The 20,976-nt window shown below is 47.0% G+C and overlaps 1 protein-coding gene across 1 annotated transcript in view; it reads left to right on the forward strand.

Moving 5' to 3' along the window:
- LOC139352014 (histone deacetylase 4-like) overlaps window positions 1-20,976 on the forward strand; it is a 52,262-nt gene that overhangs the window by 22,843 nt on the left and 8,443 nt on the right. Inside the window, exons 4-14 of the mRNA XM_070994026.1 lie at window positions 1,453-1,775; window positions 6,097-6,247; window positions 7,636-7,759; window positions 9,357-9,475; window positions 14,889-15,017; window positions 15,107-15,216; window positions 15,767-15,901; window positions 16,039-16,231; window positions 17,488-17,711; window positions 20,105-20,323; window positions 20,691-20,886. Coding sequence (XP_070850127.1) covers window positions 1,453-1,775; window positions 6,097-6,247; window positions 7,636-7,759; window positions 9,357-9,475; window positions 14,889-15,017; window positions 15,107-15,216; window positions 15,767-15,901; window positions 16,039-16,231; window positions 17,488-17,711; window positions 20,105-20,323; window positions 20,691-20,886 — 1,923 coding nt within the window. The remainder of the gene's footprint in view (window positions 1-1,452; window positions 1,776-6,096; window positions 6,248-7,635; window positions 7,760-9,356; window positions 9,476-14,888; window positions 15,018-15,106; window positions 15,217-15,766; window positions 15,902-16,038; window positions 16,232-17,487; window positions 17,712-20,104; window positions 20,324-20,690; window positions 20,887-20,976) is intronic.

Here is a 20,976-nt window from a genome sequence, read left to right on the forward strand (position 1 = left end):
TGCACTGAAACACAGGAGGAAGATTTTCAAGGCCTCACGCGGCTTTAAGGGCGAGTGAAGCTTGTCTGGGTGATGATGTCCAAGTCTGCTGTCCGTTAAAAAGATCTTCTGTGAATGCTTTACGGCTTTATTTGTCAAACGTGGCACGTCTCTGTGAGTGATGCATGAAGAGAGCGATGCAGGTCTCAAAATGAAAAGAGAGCAGCAATTTTTCCAACCAAGATGCTTCGAGCCAGAGTCTGTTTTCTGTCGGACTTCGCTCGGATCAGTTTGTCAGAGCAGGCCTGTAAAGTAAATCATTCTTAAAGGTATTTTCACACTAAAATAATGCTGAAAATCTCCCCAGGTTTGAGGTGTATTGTAGATTTGCTCCTGGATAAAGCCTGCTGTGGATTTTGACATGTTAAGTGTGTCTGTGTGCGTGTGTGTCTCCGTAACCCTGCCATTAAGAGCGCCAGTGATGGCGTGTTTGCTTCTTTATTAACACAAAGTTCCAGGCAAGTATCTCTGGCTTTCGCCGCGCTCTCTGTCAACATGTAGGTAAATAACCAGCCAATCGTCTCCTATTTATTCAGATTTAATGGGGAGGAAGCCGCGTGATTGGAAGGCTTCCTGTGCAGTGATTTGTGGGTGGCTGGTCCAGCTCAATGCAATCTTTGTCAGATGTCGCCAGGCATCATGTGTGACCGTGGCGTGAGTCATCGCCCGTGTGTGTTTGTGTATGAAGGAGATGTGGGAAAAAGTCATCAGTGTCACTTTTTTTGATCCCCATGACAAGATTCTGCTCCGAGGTCAGAGGTCAGGGCGAGCTAATGAAAAACACTCCAGGAACTGGCTTTAAATAGAAGAAGTCACCAGTGTGGATACAGATTGATTACTGCTGACAGATATTAAAGATTTACAGCTTTTGCTGCTCAAATAACAATCAATACTTCTCAATTACAGGCATCTGTCATGTTACTCGTGCTCATTAAGACGTTTCATTGTCAGGTGATACTCTGATTTGTATCTTTAGGTCAACATGTTAGCTAGATTTTAAAATGTCAATTGAAAGTGAGTCTTAAAGCAAGTGTAATAAATCCACATCACAGTGTTTCTAAATATATGCAGGTATTTATTTCCGTCGTTAAGTTTGCAGAAAAGCAGGTGAAAAAGAGAGAACCTGTTAATTAAAATCCCAAAGCTACGGATCTCTCTGGAAACCCTTTGATGCCGATGTTGAAGCCAGATATCTGCAGTTTGCTGCCAACAGGTGTCTTTTTTCCAACGCTAAGACGCATTAAATAACGTTTTGACCATCTTTGCTTTAATCCCGCACAGCGACATGCCGTCTCTGCTCACAGCTGTGTTAACTATGCGAACAGCGAAGGATCAGTGTGACACACAGAAACACACATGGTACACAAAGTGTTCTCTCATCTCACACCTCTCTGCCTGTCTTCGTCCCCACAGTGGACATCAACTCAGCACTGCCCCTGCGTCTCCCTCCGGCTGCTATTCCCATGGATCTACGCGTGGACCATCACCAGCAACAGCAGCAGCCAGTGTCCTCGCTCTCCCCGCCCGGCCAGCAGTCGTCCGGCCCGGGCTCACTGGGAGGGGGCGGTGGCGGCGGCGTGGTGGCGTCCTCGGTGCGCGAGCAGCAGCTGCAGCAGGAGCTGCTGACCCTGAAGCAGAAGCAGCAGATCCAGCGACAGATCCTCATCGCCGAGTTCCAGCGGCAGCACGAGCAGCTGTCCCGCCAGCACGAGGCCCAGCTGCAGGAACACATTAAGGTACGTCACTCACATCTCTGAAGGGTAACGAGAGAGACGCTTTCTATTTGACAGCTTTACTTTCAAGAGACGTAACCGATTCAGATTATTAGTGAAAAAAGATAATAAATGAATAAAATCAGCTGCACCCTCACCAGCTGTGCCATGAGCGATGCTTGCACAACACCGCTGGATATGACTGAAAGACGTTTTTATTATTGTGTCACACATGGAACAAAATAGTATTAGAACTGAAATAATAAGCAAAACCAGTTAAAATGACAGATTTTCAAACTGTCATCGACCTTCAAATGAATAATACTGCAGAATTCAAAGTAAAAACTAATTAGATAATCCACTCTCACTCCTTTTCCAGGCTTTTCAGACAAAATTAGACACCTAACTTATAGTCGCTCTTATTTTTAATCACTGGTGCACGAGAACGCCTCATGTTTTTCCAGATAACCAGCTCTCGGCAGTGCAGCTGGAGATATTTTGGCTAGATTTTGTGTGATTCAGGGGCATTTTTCTTCATTTAAAGTTATTCCTGTGTACATGGAACACGTCAGCCTCCTCAAAGATTGAGCATATTGAGTGAATTTGGGGGCTGCACGGTGGCGCAGCAGGTAGTGCGCGTGCCTCACAGCACGAAGGTTGCCGGTTCGATCCCCGGGTCAGGCGGGGCCTTTCTGTGTGAAGTTTGCATGTTCTTCCCGTGCATGCGTGGGTTCTCTCCGGGTACTCCGGCTTCCTCCCACAGACCAAAAACATGCTCATTAGGTTAATTGATGACTCTAAATTGTCCGTAGGTGTGAGTGTGAGTGTGAGTGTGAATGGTTGTTTGTCCTTGCATGTGGCCCTGCAATCGGCTGGCGACCGGTTCAGGGTGTACCCCGCCCATTGTAGCTGGGACAGGCTCCAGCCCCCCGCAACCCCGAAAGGGATAGGCGGTATAGATAATGGATGGATGGAGTGAATTTGGCCTTTGGAAAGACCAAACAGCAGTCGACCGACAGCAGGCAGCAGCGTGCATAAGCAAATACAGTTAAAGCTGCACAAAAGCTGCAGTCCATTCGCCCAAACCTATTTAAAACTTTGTGAAACAAAGCAGAGGCAGCTCTTAATTTAGTCTGCCACAGGATTCTTCATTAGCAGACCGAACCCACCGAGCGAGAGCAGCTCTGTCAGCTTTAAATCTCGCAGCAGCCGAGAACAAGGAGGCACTTTGGCTTCATTAATTCAACCTCGAGGATGGATAAGAGCAATATAAGGATGCGCTTATATTCAGAGGAAGTGTGAAAGATGGACTTTTGCGACGCTGGCAGGGGGTTACGTAACTAAAGCCTCACGCAGCGGTCCTGTCGTAGCCTCAATGTCCAATAATAAACACTGTACGTTGAGTCGGAAACGGCGCTTTGAAGCGGCGCGGAGCAGCGTGCGACGCGTGGCAGATCAGGCTGGGATCACACGGCGTATCGTAGTGACCTGGAAATACAAAGTGAATCTAGATCAGCACGCCCACACTCTGAAGCTCTAATACAGCGGGGCCCCCGAGAGCAGTGGAGAGCTCCTGTGGGGCTGAAATGTCATGTAAAAATATTCCAGTGTTTGTTCTGTTTCACAGTATTACTGCTGTGATGTGAATCGTAATACAGCTGAACTACTTCTTCTCTTTTTTTCTCAATAAAAGGTCTAAAAATGGATTTTGGGGGCAGGAGATTAGATTGGATTACATTAGTTTGAATGTAATGATTTTAATTCCTCGTGTGCAGCGACATGCATACTGGATGTCTGTCTTTCCTCACTTCCTCTCTGTCTTCCTTCTTTCCTTCCTCTTCTTTTCCCTCCTTTCCGTCGTCCTTCTTCTCCTCCTCTTTCACTTCTTTCCTCTCATCCTCCTTCCTGTTTTCTTCATTTTTCTCTTCCTTCATGTCCTCTCTTCCTTTATTCCTGTCTTTCTTCCTTCTCTTCTCTCTTCCTTTGCGTCTTTGGTTTCCTTCCTTCCTTCCTTCCTTCCTTCCTTCCTTCCTTCCTTCCTTCCTTCCTTCCTTCCTTTTCCTGTCTTTCTTTCTGTTTTCCTTCTCCTTTATTGTCTTTCTAGCTGTCATCTTCCTTCTTCTTTCGTGTCTTCCTCTCTGTACCCTTCCCTTCTTCCTGACTTCGTTCTTGCCTTTCTTCCTCAGTGTCTCCCTTCATTCCTTCCTTCCTCTGTTTCTTCCTTCCTTACCTCCTTTATTACTCCTTTCCCCTCACCCTGTCTCTCTTCTTTCCCCCTTCTTTCTTGCCTCTCTACCTTCATTCTCTCCCCCTTTTCCTTCCTTCTTTCGTCTCTTCCCTTCTTCCCCCTTGCTTTCTTGTGTTTTTTCCTCTGTTTCTTCCTTCCCTTCTTCCTGACCTCCTTGCCTCTCTTCCTTCCCTCCTGTCCTCCTTTTCCCCACACTTTCCTCTTTCCACCCACCCTTCCTTTCTCTGTCTTAAGTCCTTTTTCATTTTGTCCTTTCCTCTCAGTTTGTCCTTCTCTTCCTTCTTTCTCTTTACGCTCTCTTTTTCCCTTCCCGTCTCCCTCTGTTTCTGTCTTTTTTCTCCTTTTGTTTTTTCCTCTCTCCCCCTCCCTCTGTCTGTAATGATGGTTCATTCATCACAGAGTGTGATTTCACCTTGTTTGTTAGCAGATCGTCTGCGGCGAGCACGCTTTGTGCAGATGCTTCAGCTCAGGCACATTTCTCATTGTGTTTCTCTCCTGCAGGCCGGTCGTGTTTATGGACTATAGTTTGTACTGAGGGAGCGTTGAGTCCCCTCTGTTGGCTCGTTTTTGTGATGTTTAAGGATGAGTGATGCTGTCTGAAGGGCCGTCTGGCCTGTGGTGGGGCTGCAGGACCACTCAGGTGGAGGCCAGTGACGCACAGCCGGAGCAGGGAGGCCTGGTCTCAATCAGCCCCATTCACAGCCCCTGTGTACACACACACACACACACACACACACACACACACACACACACACACACAGGCGTACAGGCATTAAAACATACACATCCTCTCAAATGTCAGCAAACACACAGTGGCACGCATGCCCAGTTAGTTCCCACTTTCACGCACACGCTTTTCTTGCGTGTTGACTGCAGGGAGCTCCATAAAGTGATTGCCGTCCTGAAGCTCTTCACAGTATTAGTCAAAGAGGGAAAGTCTGTGTGCACATCTCTGGTCTGTGGAGCCACAGGGGTTTTGGGTGTGTGTGTTTGTGTGTGCATGTGGGTGTGGAGGTTACTTTGAGCCTTCCCACCCACTCAATCCCTTATCCCCAGTGTTGAGTGAAAGGCAAAGAAAGGACCGAGGCTCCGGGCTGGAAGCGGGCCAGAGAGCTGATGCGCTTTTCTCACGAGCTGCGCCTCACCTTCCTCTCACCTTCAGCCGCTAATTTATTCACGGGCTGGTCTCAAACATTTGATTTGCCCGCACGGTAAACACCAGAGCATGTCCTGGCTACTGAGTGTCTATTTAGGGTGTTTAATGACACCACCAGAAGTTGATTACATGCAGTAACAGTAAACTGATCAAATACTGCCGCTGGGTGTGTGACGATCGGGAGGCAAGGCTGTCGATGCCTTGGCATGTCAGAGAAGGTCATTATGGAGCCGCTGAGTGCAAGCACAGACAACTTGCCTACTTATTGTATATTACAGAGACATTAAAGAGTAATTGGGACACTTGATTTGGCGCCTGAGGTCAGAGAAAGGTGAAAGCAGGCTGCTCTTATCCACACTGACTCACTGAGTTCTGGGTCTGGATGACTCTTCAGAGGTGTTTGTGAGCACATTTGGGCTTTTAGTTTTGACCTTTTGGTTGCAGGACAAACGGTCAAGCCACAGGCGGCCTGAGGAGAACAGACTTGTACATTTAAAACCTTTAACAGCTGCTCTTCTCTCTCTTTCTTTTGAGGGGGGGTGATGAGGAAATGAGCAGATTGGATTATGTGTCTTGCGAAAGCCTCATCGCCAGTTAAATTGTTTGTTTATTTAAAGGCTTAAGCTTGTGGCCTGAGGTTTTTATAGAATTGCAAAGGTTTTATTTTATTGCCTCAAACAGCTGTCGGATTTAATTACTTCAGATGTCAACTGAAGCAGACCAGGAGTGGAATGTAAATAGACGCTGAAAGACGAGAAATTAACAAATTGATGACTTTTAGAGCAGAAAATACGGATGGTACCTTTGTGTGCTAATAAGCCGTCTTCCCAGGAACATGTCATTTTAAGCATTTATCAATCTACCACACGCTCTCAGGAGAGAGAGCACACCTCTGTTAGGTGAAGCTTTCGCTGATGTGGTTCTGATGTTTCTTCCTGCAGCAGCAGCAAGAGCTCCTGGCGCTGAAGCATCAGCAGGAGCTGCTGGAGCACCAGAGGAAGATGGAGAACCACCGTCTGGAGCAGGAGCTGGAGAAGCAGCAGAGGGAGCAGAAGCTGCAGCTGCTGAAGAACAAGGAGCGTGGACAAGAGAGTAAGTGACAGAATCCTGGACAAAAGCTCCAATCTGAGCACATTTCTGCACAAAAATCACACAAAAGCACATTTCAAGCTGAAACTTGAATGTGCAACTTCGCCTTCGATTGTAATTTTTGTTTTCTCACCTTCCATGCTACATGTATTCACACATTGCCACAGAAGAGCAGCAACAACCATTGGAGGAAAGAAAACAAAGGGGGCAGTGGCTGTTTCACACCTTTTGTCAGAAATTCTGGACTAAATATTTCAACATGCATGTTAGGAAACAGCTTCCAGCTCCACTGCTGCTGTGCGCTCCCTCCATCTGAATATTTTACCCCGCGTTGTTGTCGAAACAAAAAGTCCAGTCACGTGTCAGTTGCAGTGTGGCTGTTCAACATCCCGTTTTAAACCTGAGCCGCCTTTTGTCTGAATATATTACTGAAATGAGGATGACGGGTAAAAAGTTTCCCTTGATAGTCAGCCTGTTCGGTCGCATCTGAAGCGTCTGAGCGTTCAAAACGCTCCAGGGTTGAAAAGACCATTGAGATCAGTGTTCACAGTGTGTGTTTGTGTGTTTCGCTGCATGTGAGTCTGTGTATTTCTATTTTACTTGGAGAACCTGCGTATTTACTGTGGTACACAAGCTGTATTAGCCGGTGGCCTTGACGGGGGCTAAGCCGAGCTATTACCGCTGCCTGCTGGATGTCTCTCAACAGTTCATTGAAAGCGAGTCGACACAGTCCTTGAGAGCGGTTCACACACTGTATGGAAAGTGGTTACAGATCGAGGCTGCGTCCGTGCGAGTCGAGCGAGAGAGGGCCGCTTGGCGTGTTTGCTCTCACGTGTACCTGTGTGAGTGTGGCTTGCGGTCAGTTTTTTCCAGCATTTTGCATCGTTTTCATCCCTTTTTTCCGCTTTCTTGTTTCAAAAATACTCTGTTTGATCTGGCTCCGTGCAGGAATTTCCTTATCAGTGAATCCGCGGTTGGTTTCCTTCATTTGTCGATTAATTGTTTGATCATACAGAAGGAAAGTCCAGATCCCAAAGAATTAATTTCAAATGATATTAAAAGGAGGCCAAAATAGTTGCAGGTTGATTTCCTGCCAGTATTTGGTTCCTCAGCTCATCTTTTGAGCTGCAGACCAGCCATAACCTCATATTGTGCTGTTCTTATGAAGCTTGGAAGACACAAGTTGGCCTTTAGTTTAACAGATAAACTTTAAAGGACAGAATTTCTTATTTTTGAGCCATTTCTGCTCAGATTTTCATCTTTGTAACTGTGAGATGAGAGTAAAGTTAGTGCAGTCTGGTGGCTTAAGATGCTAATTGTTGTCTGGACGGCGGCTCTTGTTGCACGTCATTCCTCTATCCCTCACTTTCTTCTACGTCTTTGTCCCTTAGGTGCTGTGGCCAGTACTGAGGTGAAGATGCGTCTGCAGGAGTTCGTCCTGAATAAGAAGAAGGCCCTGGCCCAGCGGAGCCTCAACCAAGGAGGCCCCCACAACGATGCTCCCTACTGGTATCGGTGAGGAACAGCTTGAATACAGAAGAGTAAACCAGTAAAGTCATCGTAACCTGTGTCACACTGATGAATCACTGTTAGTTTGCCAGCTAGAAGTCAACTTGAATATATTTATATTCCAGTTCTCTGTAGTGTTTGTAAGCAGGAGAAGCTAACTGCACCTCCTCATAGGTTTGGATGGTGATTCTCTCCCTGACAGCAGATGAATAATGTATTGGATTGTCTCTTAATCTGTCACCGAGCTTCCCCTCTTCCTCACCTGCCACGCTGTATGAGCCTGACTGAGAGATGGATCGAGCAGGGCTATAAAACAAAGCTGGGAATACACATGCACGCTGACACGCGTACATGAGAGAGCAGGATATTGGAAGCTGATGATAGGGGTTCTTAGAGCGAAGGCTCGGCCTTGAATGCTTATTGTAGCATCTCTGCAGCCCTTTGCAGGTGTGGACATTCGCTGCTGCCTCTTTGTTCTGATAGTCGCCTGTCACATGCTTTCTTTGTGCCTGTGAGTAACCGTGTACACTTTGCATGACTGGAAACATGGTTATGCAAACCAAAGAATTTAATATGCAAATAGACACCTCCGTCAAATTTGTGTAAAAATCTGTCGCAGCTATTAATGCTGCTTACTACATTTGCAGTTTTTGAAGGAAAGATGGAAGCTACGTTAATTAAAAACTATTCCTATTGTGTCTGGTTTGTAAGCAGAAGTACTTCAATACAAGGTAGGTGCATTCAAAATGCCCCTGAAGTTAAAGTATAGAAACAGTAGTCGTACTGTGTGGCCTCTTTCATGGTGTTATATATATTATAGGATTATTAACACCGAAAATTAATATGTGAACAGCATTTTGGTTGTAGGTGGTCATGATGGAGGTGATTTTAACAACTTTTTAAAGTGTTAACCAGTAAAACTTCAGTAATATAAATCCACTTTTGTCTCTAATTGAGTTTCAGAACCTCCGTTTGCAATGCAGTGTTTTTAGTTTAAATGAGCTTGTTGTTTTAAAATGTGAAAACGAGAAAACCGGCTGAAAAAATCCTACAACGCTCTGATTTTATTCATGTTTTGTGAGAAAAAAACGCAACTCTGGACTATAATATCTTACACTCTCAAGCATAAAGCACCATAAATACATAAAATGTACTTAGTTACTTTGTGTTGGACATGATTTGCGATTGATCATGTATTTCTTTTAAAATGTAGATAAACAGTGTTACATAATCCAGTGAAACACCCACCGGACGTTCAGCAGCTCACACTTTCTTTCTTTCTATATCGGTCTCCATTTTTCTCTCCATAAGGAAAAGTTTCTCCGCTCGTTGGAGCCTTCATCACTTTTGGAAGAGATGAATGTGTACATCTGCTTGTCAGGAACACGTATTTGGTGTGGAGCCAGCTCGGCTTAACTTTGCCTACAAACAGCACCTCATTCTGTAGGCAGTGAGCAGATGGCAGCGCATGTCTGCAGGCCCTGCCAGGGGATTTGCATGATGCGTTAATCATACAGATCTTTGACAGCCGTGAAGTTAGTGACTTTGCTTGGATTGTCAACTGTTTGTCATCTACCTTTAACAGTGTGTTTTTGTTCCATAGCAAAACCCAGCACAGCTCTCTGGACCAGAGCTCGCCTCCACAGACTGGTGTCTCCACCTACAACCACCCTGTCCTGGGTGTCTACAACCCTCGGGATGACTTCCCGCTGCGGAAGACTGGTACATCACACACACACATGCTTACACACTTAATTCTGGCAGCGCACAGCCGATGCAGGCTCACATTTAGAGAGGATTACACACACACACACACACACACACACTTGCAAACTGTAACATGCAGTAGCTGCTAGCATAATTTAGATGGCATCAGAGCTGTGCACCATTAATCACATCCACATTTGGCTGTCAGGGTCTCCCAGCATCCCCCACATGAGAGCGTTAGAGAGAGTATAAGCGTAGGTGGTTCAGCAGTTCAATGGAGTGAGAGTTCAGTCGAGTGAAAGCGCTTTTTACCGTTTTAGCACCTGACGTTTTATTCGTTTTTAATATTTCCTTATCTTCAGGAGTTGGTTTCAACCTGCTCTTGTTCAGCAGGGTCTTAAGAAACTGAATCTTGACACTGACAGCGTTAATAAATGCTCTGTGGAGAGTTTAGAGGGAGGATTGTGTATTTAACTCAGGTCAGTGTTTTCGTGTTGCTGGACCGTTCTTTTGTTTGATAATTGCACATTGAAGCTGACTGGCCCTGACAGATTCTATCTATCACTTTTGAGGTTCCCCAGAGCACTGTTCTTGGCCCTTTATTGTTTCAGTCTGCATGATACCTCTGGGTGAAGTAATTCACGACTGCAGTATTTCTTTTCACTGTTATGCTGATAAAACACAAACAGTCAACTCATGAGACGTCTCCTCTGTTTCCTCACTCATTACCTGTAGTGTAGATGTCAAATCTTGGACGTCCAATCATTTTTTGCTGCTAATTTCTAATGAAACCTAATTGATTTGTTTATATATACTGCAAAGAATAGTTTTTCCATGACACACAAACTTAATGTCTATCGCCATTTAGCTCATTTATTGTTGTAGTTTCAACTAATTCGTGGTCCAGTGTGAGGCCGTAAATCAGTCATGGCTAAGAACAGACCAATTTCTTAATTTTCAACTTCTGTTCATGTAATTATTTGATGCACAGCCAGGTAATTACGAAGGGTCAACCCGTGGCCTTTATTTTAAATTGTCATTTAATTAGTTTTCCTCTCACTTTTATTGTTATCTTTCAGTACTTGTGTTTGGAAAAGTGGTGTATATATAAATAAAGATTATCAACACTTGTGTGTACTTGAATCTAGAAACACTGCTGCTTCAGGTCGTAACTACTGCTGCATAGAGCGGCATGTTTTCTCTTAAATGGGTGACAAATCTTGTCAAAAGTCATTAGAGCTGCTAAAAGGCTGCAGAATGCACGACTGGAAAAAGGTTTTTTGTGGCCCGCAGTCTAACGTCCTCAGGGTTTACTGCTCAAAGTAAAGAAGCCTGCACAGAGTGAAACCAGCTGTTTGCAGTGTGTTTCTGTCAGGTGTGTGTAAGTGTACAGCTCAGTGTGTGTGTGTATGTGTGTGTGTGTGTGTGTGTGTGTGTGTGTGTGTGTGTGTGTGTGTGTTTCAGTGTGTTCTGTGTGTGTTCTGTGTGTGTGTGTGTGTGTGTGTGTGTGTGTGTGTGTGTGTGTGTGTGTGTGTGTGTGTGTGTGTGTGTGTGTGTGTGCGTGTCGTGTGAGTGGTGTGTGCGGTGGTGTAGCCGTGAAGCAGCGGTCGTTTTACAGTGCAATTATTCACTTAGTGCAGCGGCAGGCGGCTACAGCCCAGCCCTGTTGACTCTGAGCCTCCAGGCTGCTGGCTACGACGGCACATAGACCACAGTTGACACTGGCCCACACAGCCACATTCCACCCGGGAGAAGAGGAGGAGGAGAAGAGAGGGAGGAAGAGAGGAGAAGTAAGAGAGAGAAAAGTGGAGAAGGATGATAAAGAGGAGGATGGATAGAGGAAGGTGAGGGTGGAGAAGCTTTTGATGGCTTCACCGACCATTTAGAAGACAGGATGGAGGACGGTGGGGCCGGCAAGCAGGATTTAAACTAAATCCAGCAAGTTGCACGATGATGCCACACTCCCGAAAACTCTGTGTAGAGACAGAAAAAACAGGCAGGAGGACGGCGGAGTGAACAGAGCGTCCCTGGAGTGTCAGCTCGTCCCTTGATTTCTATAAGGCTGAGGATTGTGCTCGGCTGCAGAGAGGAGCGAACCTGTGCCACCCTGATATTTGCCCACAGCGATGACGTGCTTTGCGGGGTTTACTTATGGTAATGCCAGCTCGCGAGAGGTTAGAGGCTCTTTTATATCACCGCCTGGCCATAAAGCATAGGACTGGCACCCAGGGCTCCCAGCAACGGTCAAAAGAAGCAACAGCACTCCCATCTCTCGCTTTACATTTTAGACTTTCAGTGCAGCTGATGCTCTAATCCACAGCGCAGTTACAACAATACAACCACAGGTTAAGCCACGCTTTCGTTTTCGGCTGTTTGTTGGAGGTGAAGTTGGAGGTGTGCGGTCTACAGATGCGAACACTTCACATTCAAAGCCACCCTGGGCTTTGCTAGTTGAAACTTTTTAACGTGAACTAGCGGCTGCAGGAGCTCTTGAGTTAGCAATAGGAGCTAACGGTGTGAACAGTGAGGCTGATATCAGTGAAAATTACAAACAGTAACGCTGAATTACTTCTACACTAATGTATATAGAGACAATGGAAACAGGCTTTGATTGCATGTATATCTTTAGGATTTTAACTTTAATGCCCTTGTGATGCCAGTAATCATCTCAAAAGCGTTACGTGACAGGGATGCTTCTGAAAACCTGAACCTCAGCCAACCGGAAGCCTTTAAAACCATTAACTCTTCATCAGGACGCATTTCAGGTTGAGAGAGCATCACATGAGCATACAGCATGCCTTGTCTGGGACATATTCACATACTCATGAATGCCTCAGAAAGATGTGGAACTCTGGGAAAGTTTGAGGCCCTGTGACTCACTGCGCTCTTTGATGGAGGCAGAGGAAGGCGTACTGTCCCTGTCTTTTCACTGACGCCACAAACATGTTTTTTTTGTTGCCTAACTGGGGCAGCCCGTCCTTCACATGGATACAATAGCACATAGGCAGACGGGCACCGTACAGTACACGGCATCGGTTGAAAACCACACTGAGCAGCTCGCTCATGGATAAAGAATCAAAAGCTGCTGCCTGAATACATGTCACTCACTGAATACACAACCTTTCACCTCCGCTGTGAGGCCCAATTTAGCGGGGCGACAATGCACCATCTGTGCATTGATATCATGTGTGATCGTATGCGCTGATGCTTCCCCGAGGCTCATGACAAAGCCGTCCATTTTTTATGAAGTAGCCTCTGTGTATGATGTCCAGTAGTAAACTGCAGTGATATTCACGCAGGTTGTGTCGTTTCCTGAGAGTTTTCCAAAATGATTTCCAAGCATTTTCTCTCGACCTCCTTAAATGTAACTGGTTCCCTGAACACCACCTTGTATCTTGTATCGAGGTCACAGAACGCCACGTTGTGCTATTTTCCCTTAAGTCCACTCAACAAGCAGAGAAAGGTGCTTTTCTCACGTATTGACGTTTCCCCCAATCGACTCCACTTGGCTTTGACTCTACCTTTGCGGTGATTATTTGGGGTGCTGTCATATTGGATCATTGGCCTTTTAAAATTTGTTTACGCTCTGCTGAAGTAGGAACCACAAACCTAATTACTCTACTTCAACAGGCTAATTACTGTCCTTCTTTCGAGCAGCAGCCCCCTTGCTTGGTTTCCCTCGCTAACAGACACTGTCCTCAGATTAATCCTGGGAAAGTAGTCGTCGTCATCAGTCTTCGGTGTTGTGATGGCAACACGATGGAGTTAATTTCTGCCCTTTTCTTTTGAAAATTAAGATAAACCTTCTGCTTTTATTCTCTGAACAGACAGAGAATTAAGGATGGTGCCTCATGTAAAACTTGAAGTTTGGACCCTTGGACAATCTTAGCAGCAGCTAAGCTAGGCTAGTTAGCTTTTAGCAGAACATGTTTCAATTTAAATCAACAGAAATGGGTCTGATGATGCTGATGAATTAGCATTAGTGAAGGCTAGCTGTGGAGTGGTTTGTTTTTGCCTTTTTTTTAGTGATGTAGCATGCAGTTTTTTATGTCATCGTGTATTTTTAAAGGAAAAACAGATGTCAGAAAATCAGATTTAGGTCATTTAGGGTAGTGCGCTTTAACTTTGTTGTGCAGACTTGTCCATTCCACACTGCTGACCTGCATTTTAAGGCAGCATTCTTTCATCTTCGTTGTCTCCAAAGATGTAAAATGTTGGAAATCCTGATTTGTAATGAACCGTCTCCTCTCCCACCAGCATTAATTGGTTTGACACTTTCTGAACTCTTCCTCACTCTTTGTGCTTCTGTTCTGTCGCTCACACTTTGCTCTTTGTCACATTTATTTTTACCTGATGCTGTGAATGGGAGTAAGTTTTTGATGCTTCCTTCAGGGGAGTTTGTCCCTTTCAGTGTGTGCATGTTTACGCTCAGTTTAAAGTAAGCATATGGGAGCAGATTAATCTGGTTATGTCATAATCTGGGTTAGCGGTGTACGCCTTGGATTTAGCCGTCCTTTGATGATTAAAAATTGGATAATGAATAGCGAAATTATCTAAGGTTGCTGACTGGCAGGGCAGAGTAAACAGAGCATTAGCCTCCATGGCAGGAGCCAAGGTGACATGCCGTTCCCTCCTCCCTGTCTCCATTCACAAGTCTGTGACAGTGTACACAAAAGACCAGAAGGCCTTTAGGCAATCAGACATGGCTCCCAAATTGGAGCTAATTGCTTCTTAGCCACAATGTCGTTGGGAAAATGGATCAGAATTTGGCATATTCAGAGAGCGCTGAAAAAGGAGGGAGGAGTGGAGCATGTACCAAACAGGTTTCATAACAGAGCGGCTCTGCAGACGGCGCTCCGCGACAGATCAGTGTGTGGAGCTCCAGTTTAAGATGAAAGCCTGTGAGACTGCAGCTCAGGTAACTCTCCCACCCTTCTGATTGATTTGCCCAAAGCTGCACCGCCGCCAGTTAACTATGGAACATCAAGGAGGCTAACAAGGGTGTTGGCGGCTGATTTGACAAGAAACAAGAATCACCAAGTTACAAGTTAATAGAAGTAGATGGCAGCGCTGTGGTTTAATTGTTGTAAAGGCACAACAGAGTTCAGGGCGTACGTGAGAGCGAAGCAGGGCCGATCATCTCGAGAGCAAACCCCAGAATCAGTCATTTATTCTCACAAATAATGCAGCAGCTTGTGACCTTTTCACTCAAAACTGATCACTTTCATGGAGGAAATCCCATAAGTGGGAAGAAAAGCTCTTGATTTGGCTCAGCTGAAGTGGAAAAGTGAACTCTTGTATTTTCCTCTTCCTCTTTCCTGTTGATGCTCTCGTACTTCATTCAGATCATGTGTGAATGAATGAATGAATGAATGAATGAATGAATGACTCATGGTGTTTGGTTCCTCTCTCTCCACCCTCCTTTCAGCCTCGGAGCCCAACCTGAAGCTGCGCTCCAGGCTGAAGCAGAAGGTGAGCGAGCGGAGGAGCAGTCCTCTGCTGCGGCGCCGAGACAGCCCCATCGCCACCGCCAAGAAGCGCTCGCTCGACATGGCAGGTGAGGGACGCGCAGACAGCTGTCCGGTGCTCAGGACGTTGCTGGGTTTTTTTTCTTCTGTGTGTTTGATTTGTGTGTGTGTGTTTCAGACTCTGCGTGTAGCAGCGCCCCCGGCTCAGGCCCAAGCTCCCCGAATAACAGTTCCAACAACATCCCCAATGAGAACGGCATCACTGTGTCCATCTCCAACAACACAGAGGTAACACACGCACACACACACACACACACACACACACACACACACACACACAGGCACTTCCAAAACTCTTTAACCCAAAACCTCTTTAAGCTACTCGATAAGATTTGCATTGTTTTGTCTTCTGTATTTTGTCGTATTGTATCACGGCTGGAGCGTACTTTATGAAATGAATCGTGCCTCTGAGACATGAAGCTGGAAGAACATATATTTCAACGCTCGCACTTAATGTATATAAACCTAAATTCGAAATGATGAAAGTTTTGCTGTTTTGTGTGCTGGGCTGCAGTTGCTAGTTGTTAGCCTATAGCGTGCACTAAGGCTGGGAGTGATCTGCAGAGGACGAACACAGCCGAGGAGCTGGCAACATGCTCTTGTGGCAGCCATTAGTGGCACTCAGGCAGTGTGGAGGAGGCTTGTGGCTGGGACGGTTTTAAATCGCCAGTAGGGTGAAAACGTTGCTCATTCCCCATGTGTGGACATCTACTGCTGCAGTGTTTCTTGTTTTTTTCATGATGCAAACACAGATAAATCATTTAAATGTGCTTCTCAGGCGTCTCTGGCCCAGAGGCTGTGCAGCGGTGCTGAGCGGGGCTCCGTTAACCAGCTGTCCCTCTACACTTCACCATCCTTACCCAACATCACCCTGGGGCTGCCCGCCACTGCCACGGCCACTGCTGCTTCCAATGTGAGGAGGAAACCGCTGCCAAACAAAGTGCTTGCAGACTGACTGTGCATCTATTTATCTGGGAATTTGTTTATCTGGTGTTTACTGTCTGTGACCGTTTATTGAAGATCAACCCTCACCATGTGCCTACTCTCCAGGTGACGTCGGCCCAGCAGGACGGAGGGCTGCAGCCGGCCCTCTCCCTCAGCCCTCCCTTCCTCTCCGGTGGCCACTTGACCCCCTACCTGGCGGAGGCCGGAGCGGGAACAGGCGGGCACGGCGCGCACAGCCCGCTGCTTCAACACATGGTGCTCATGGAGCAGAGCCCGGCACAGAGCCCCCTGGTGACAGGTACGAAAGCTGAAGAACAGTGAGTCGCATTGCTAGCTCTGTTAGCGGTTGCAGCTTTGGTAAAATTGACAGTAATGAGAGGAAAAATCTCCAAATGCAACTCTGACTAAACGTATTATTCGGTTTTCAGTCTGTGGCGGCACAGAAAAACAGACAGAGCGTCACCACACTCACAGAGATGTGTGTCCGGGGTGCACTGCGCGCCCCCTCACACTGACAGACGTCCATTCATTTGCTCAAACTAATGAGCTCCTTTCATATGTCAGCGTATGCTATGAGAGTGTGACATGGTCACATTGTGTGCTCTTTCCCATCAGCTCATTCATTGACTACCATTTCGCTACTATTCTGAGCAGGGCATTAGCACTGAATGGGCAATGACGCACACACAGACGCATGTGTACGTACAGACGAGGACGTGCACACGCCCACACACAGGCCGGGAGCGGGGAGCCAGCGACAGGCCAGATGCAGAAGAGAAAGTCATGTTTTCAGCCGTGAGAAAAGGCTCTGCGCCTAAGAACCACATGACAGCAGCCCGTTAGCAGCCTTTTCAGAAACACTCCGCCAGTCGTTTTCTCTGACATTTCCACGGTAATCAAGCCTCTCAGATCGTTTGCTCCGTGGAGTCTGTTTTTCTTACTGTCCTCACCCGGATGATATGCTGTAAATGCACTAAGCTGTTCGCTTTTCCCGCCTCCTATCAGCACAATAGAAGAGCTGCAGTATGGCAGCACAGATGGTTGTTTTTATTTGGTTCACAAATACATCTGCTGACTAATCTTAGGTCCAACACCAGTAATAGTGAAATTAGGAGTTTTTTTGACATGAGGACGTCATGTGTTTGTCTCATAGCTTCGCCTCAATGCAGCGTGGAGGGTCAGGTTGTGGTCTCAAAAGGCTCCAACCTTTGAGAAATGTGAGGTCTCATGCAATGTGAGAAAAGCTTTCCTCAACATGCACTGATTCTCTGAACCAGACTTTTAGTAAGATCTACCAAACCCAAACTAAAAACCTGAATGCATCAGGCTTAAAGCGTGCTATCACCATATCAACACAGTGCAGAAAGTGAAGCCTCTGTGTCTTAATCAAAGCGGCAGCATCGAGCACACAGCCGCCTTCGATTGAGACGCCGCCCTCTCTCCTCTTGTTTCCTGAATGCTCTCCCAGACAGCCTGAAGAAGTCTCTCCTCGTGGAGAATGTACGCTCCGTGCTCCTCCTCCTCTAACTAAAGTCTTCCATGTTTGTGTCCAAGGCGTGAGCGGCCTGTCCATGTCTCCGGCAGCGTCCATGGCCAAGCTGCAACGGCAGCACCGGCCCCTGGGGCGCACCCAGTCGGCCCCTCTGCCCCAAGGGAGCGCGGCGCAGGCTCACGCCCAGGCCCTGGCCCTGCAGCAGCTGGTGGTCCAGCAGCAGCACCAGCAGTTCCTGGAGAAACACAAGCAGCAGTTCCAGCAGCAGCAGCTCCACCTCAACAAGGTGAGGGTTGGAGGCTCTTTGACCTTTGTTTTCTTCCTTCCATAAGCTGCAATGTGCACTTTTCTGTCCTCCCATGGTTGTTTTCCTGTTTGTTGCACGTCACCATGATTATAGTTATATATATGTTATATAGCGCGGTGCTGATGAAGGCAGGTGACGAAGGGGCTGCAGATCTGACATCACATTCAAATAAACTGATAATTAATTAGGGCTATAAGCCAGCGTGGGCCAGCACAGGAGCTGTAGTGTATTTGTTTGTGGAGGCGGCAGCCAGTAGCGTGTTGGCTGTGGACGTATGTGTGTGTGTGTGTGTGTGTGTGTGTGTGTGTGTGTGTGTGTGTGTGTGTGTGTGTGTGTGTGTGTGTGTGTGTGTGTGTGTGTGTGTGCGTGTCTGCGTGTGTGTGTGCATGCGTGTGTGTGTGAAGTCCTTGATTTTATTCTGCTGTTTTCTTTCTCTGTAGTATTTTTGTTTGTGAGTAGGCGTAGGCAGGTGTGGGTTAACATGTATAGCAGAGTGTGTGTGTGTGTGTGTGTGTGTGTGACTGTTTGCATCCACGTCTCTGTGACTGTGGCCGAGACAGTTGCCACGGACTACGAGGTAACTGTGCGCTGCCATGGCAACAGAGCGGAAGCCTCGGCCTTATATGGTCAGGGAGGAAGCGAGCAGCCGCCGCTGTGGATGGCTTTACCTATTCAAGCGGAGTACTCGCTGGAGGAGAGGTGGGTGGATGAAACAAGGGATTTCCTCTCCTCCTCCTCCGCCTCCCCCTGCTCCGCTCTGCTCTCTCACTCCCTCCGTATGTTTCAGAGCTCTCCAGTGGCGGCTGTTCACACAAACATCTCTATAACAGCCTCCGGCACGCCAAGGAGTTTTGTCATGACCGTCCACTTTAAGCAGTGTTTTACTCTGTCAGATTAATCAGAACACAAGTGGATGAATACAAAACTGCAATATCAAAAGGAATAATTCATCATTTCGCTGAATATGTTTATTGGCTTTCTTGCCGACAGTTAGATCAGGAGATTGATACAAGTCTCATGTCTGTACAGTAAATATGAAGCTATAGCTAGCAGCTGATTATCTTATCTTAGCATAAAGACTGGGAGAAACAGCTCGGCTGGCTGTGTCAGGTGGTAACTTACTTATTTTACCTGCACAAAGTGTAAAAAGACTGAAAGACATAACCTCTAAACTATCTGTGGAGACATTTGTGCATGTTTTAATTGTGAGATTAATGAGATTATTTTACTGGATCCTGAAATGAGGGCAGACACATGTAACGTGTATGCAAACCAGAAAACTTTATTTAAATGGATCAGTAACATCTGGCTGATACCTGACGTTCTGAGCTGTGGTTGTGATGCATTTTCTTTTCTTTTTTAAAGGTGAATTCACTAGTCTGAAAAGGTTAGTTGTAGCCAGTTTTGACAGTGAATTTATCAATTCAGTCATTTTTACACCAAATGACACCTCCAGTTATTTTTCTTTGTTGTATTCGAGCTGAATATCTTTGTGTTTTGGACTGTTGGTCCGTAACTCTGATTTAAGCTCAATAAAGAAGAGGTGTCTGGGAAAGTAGAGCAGAGAGGAGGGGGTGGCGGGGGTCAAGGGAGGAGATGAAAAATGGGGGAGGGGGGTGAGAGAAGTTTGTTTGGACGCAAAGGAGACAAGAACAGTAAAGGAGAGGAGAAGGGGAGGCGGGGGTTTGAATGAGAGCTGGTGAATGCTCTGACGTCAATGCTGTGTCAGCTCTGTGCCAAGAGACCCAGAAGCTTACAGCTCTGGGAAACACACACACACACACACACACACACACACACACACACACACACACACACACACATACCTGTAGCTGTAGCCCACTCTTGAGAGTTCCAACAAACACCTCATCGTTGACGCTCCTCTCTTAGTCTTAAGCACCATGGAGGCGAGCGCTCTGCAGCCCAGAATGGCTCTTTTGAATGGCCCCCGTCAGTGAAAAGTGAATGAACAGACAACTGAATCACTACTCGACGAGCAGCAGATCCCAGAATGAGTCGCTGAAAAGCAGCACAACAGGGAGTGTGGAATGCCTCTGTTCCATGAGACACGTTCTGCCCCAGAGTACAGTCGGCGGAGCGGCCACTCACATTCAATTACAGCGCATAGGTTTGAGATGAGCGAGACACCAATCTGACTGAGTAATCCAAATTAAGCTCGTTAAAAGAAGAAAGCTCCAGAGAAAGGAGTGATTTGCCAGGAATTTGATTCAGAAGAGAGCGTGCCCATTTGTCTGAATGCCGCCTCACACGTTGGAGGGGATTTGTCACATCCTGCTGTTTTATTGTGAAATAAATTTCACATCGTAGCATCATCGCCCCCCCGTCTCCCCTCCCCCCCATGTTTCCTGCAGATGATGGCCAAGCCCAGCGAGTCCCCCGTGGGCCGCCAGCACCAGAGCCACCCGGAGGAGACCGAGGAGGAGCTGAGGGAGCACCAGGACGGAGGGGCTCTGCCGCCGGGGGTCACCATCAAGCAGGAGCCCCCTGACCCGCAGGAGCTGCAGGAGGAGGCGCTGCAGCAGCACAGGGAGCGGGAGAGGCAGGCGGAGCAGGAGCTGCTCTTTAGACAGGTAGATGACGGGGAAACGTGTCTGGCTGTAAAACTACGGAAGCTGAGAGGATCAATAGGAAGTTTGGAGAATTGATCCCACTCTGCTTGGCCCTCATGTAGTGTAGGTGCTCCTGGGGGAGCTCTGGAGGTTAGACACAGGATTGTATTTAGTGCTGTGGAAACGTCACTCATTGTCTGAAGCCATCTCTAATTAAATGCTGGGGGGAAACTGAAGCTGCATTTGTTTTGGCTGCCATCTTTTGGCCAGAAGTTGTACTTGCAGTACAGAAAATGTCAAAGCAATTTTTCTTCCCTTCAGTCCTCTCATACATTTTCTCTGAATAACTCACCTTTGAGATTCACCTTTGTGTTTTCTGTGTGAGCAGCAGGCCTTGTTGTTGGAGCAGCAGCGCATCCATCAGCTCAGAAACTATCAGGCTTCCATGGAGGCTGCCGGCCTGTCAATCTCCTTCCCGGGACACCGCCCCCTGTCCAGGGCCCAGTCGTCTCCGGCCTCAGCGTCCTCTTTCCCAATCAGCGTCCCCACCACCGATCCTCCCACCAAACCTCGCTTCACCACAGGTCGGCACCCCCGTCCTCTCTCACCGAACATCTCATCTGTTGTTCAGTCTGTTCTGTTGCACCGAATCTGTTTATCTATTGTTTCCACAG

Source organism: Chaetodon trifascialis, chromosome 24 (genome assembly GCF_039877785.1).
Source record: "Chaetodon trifascialis isolate fChaTrf1 chromosome 24, fChaTrf1.hap1, whole genome shotgun sequence".
NCBI lineage: Eukaryota > Metazoa > Chordata > Actinopteri > Chaetodontiformes > Chaetodontidae > Chaetodon > Chaetodon trifascialis.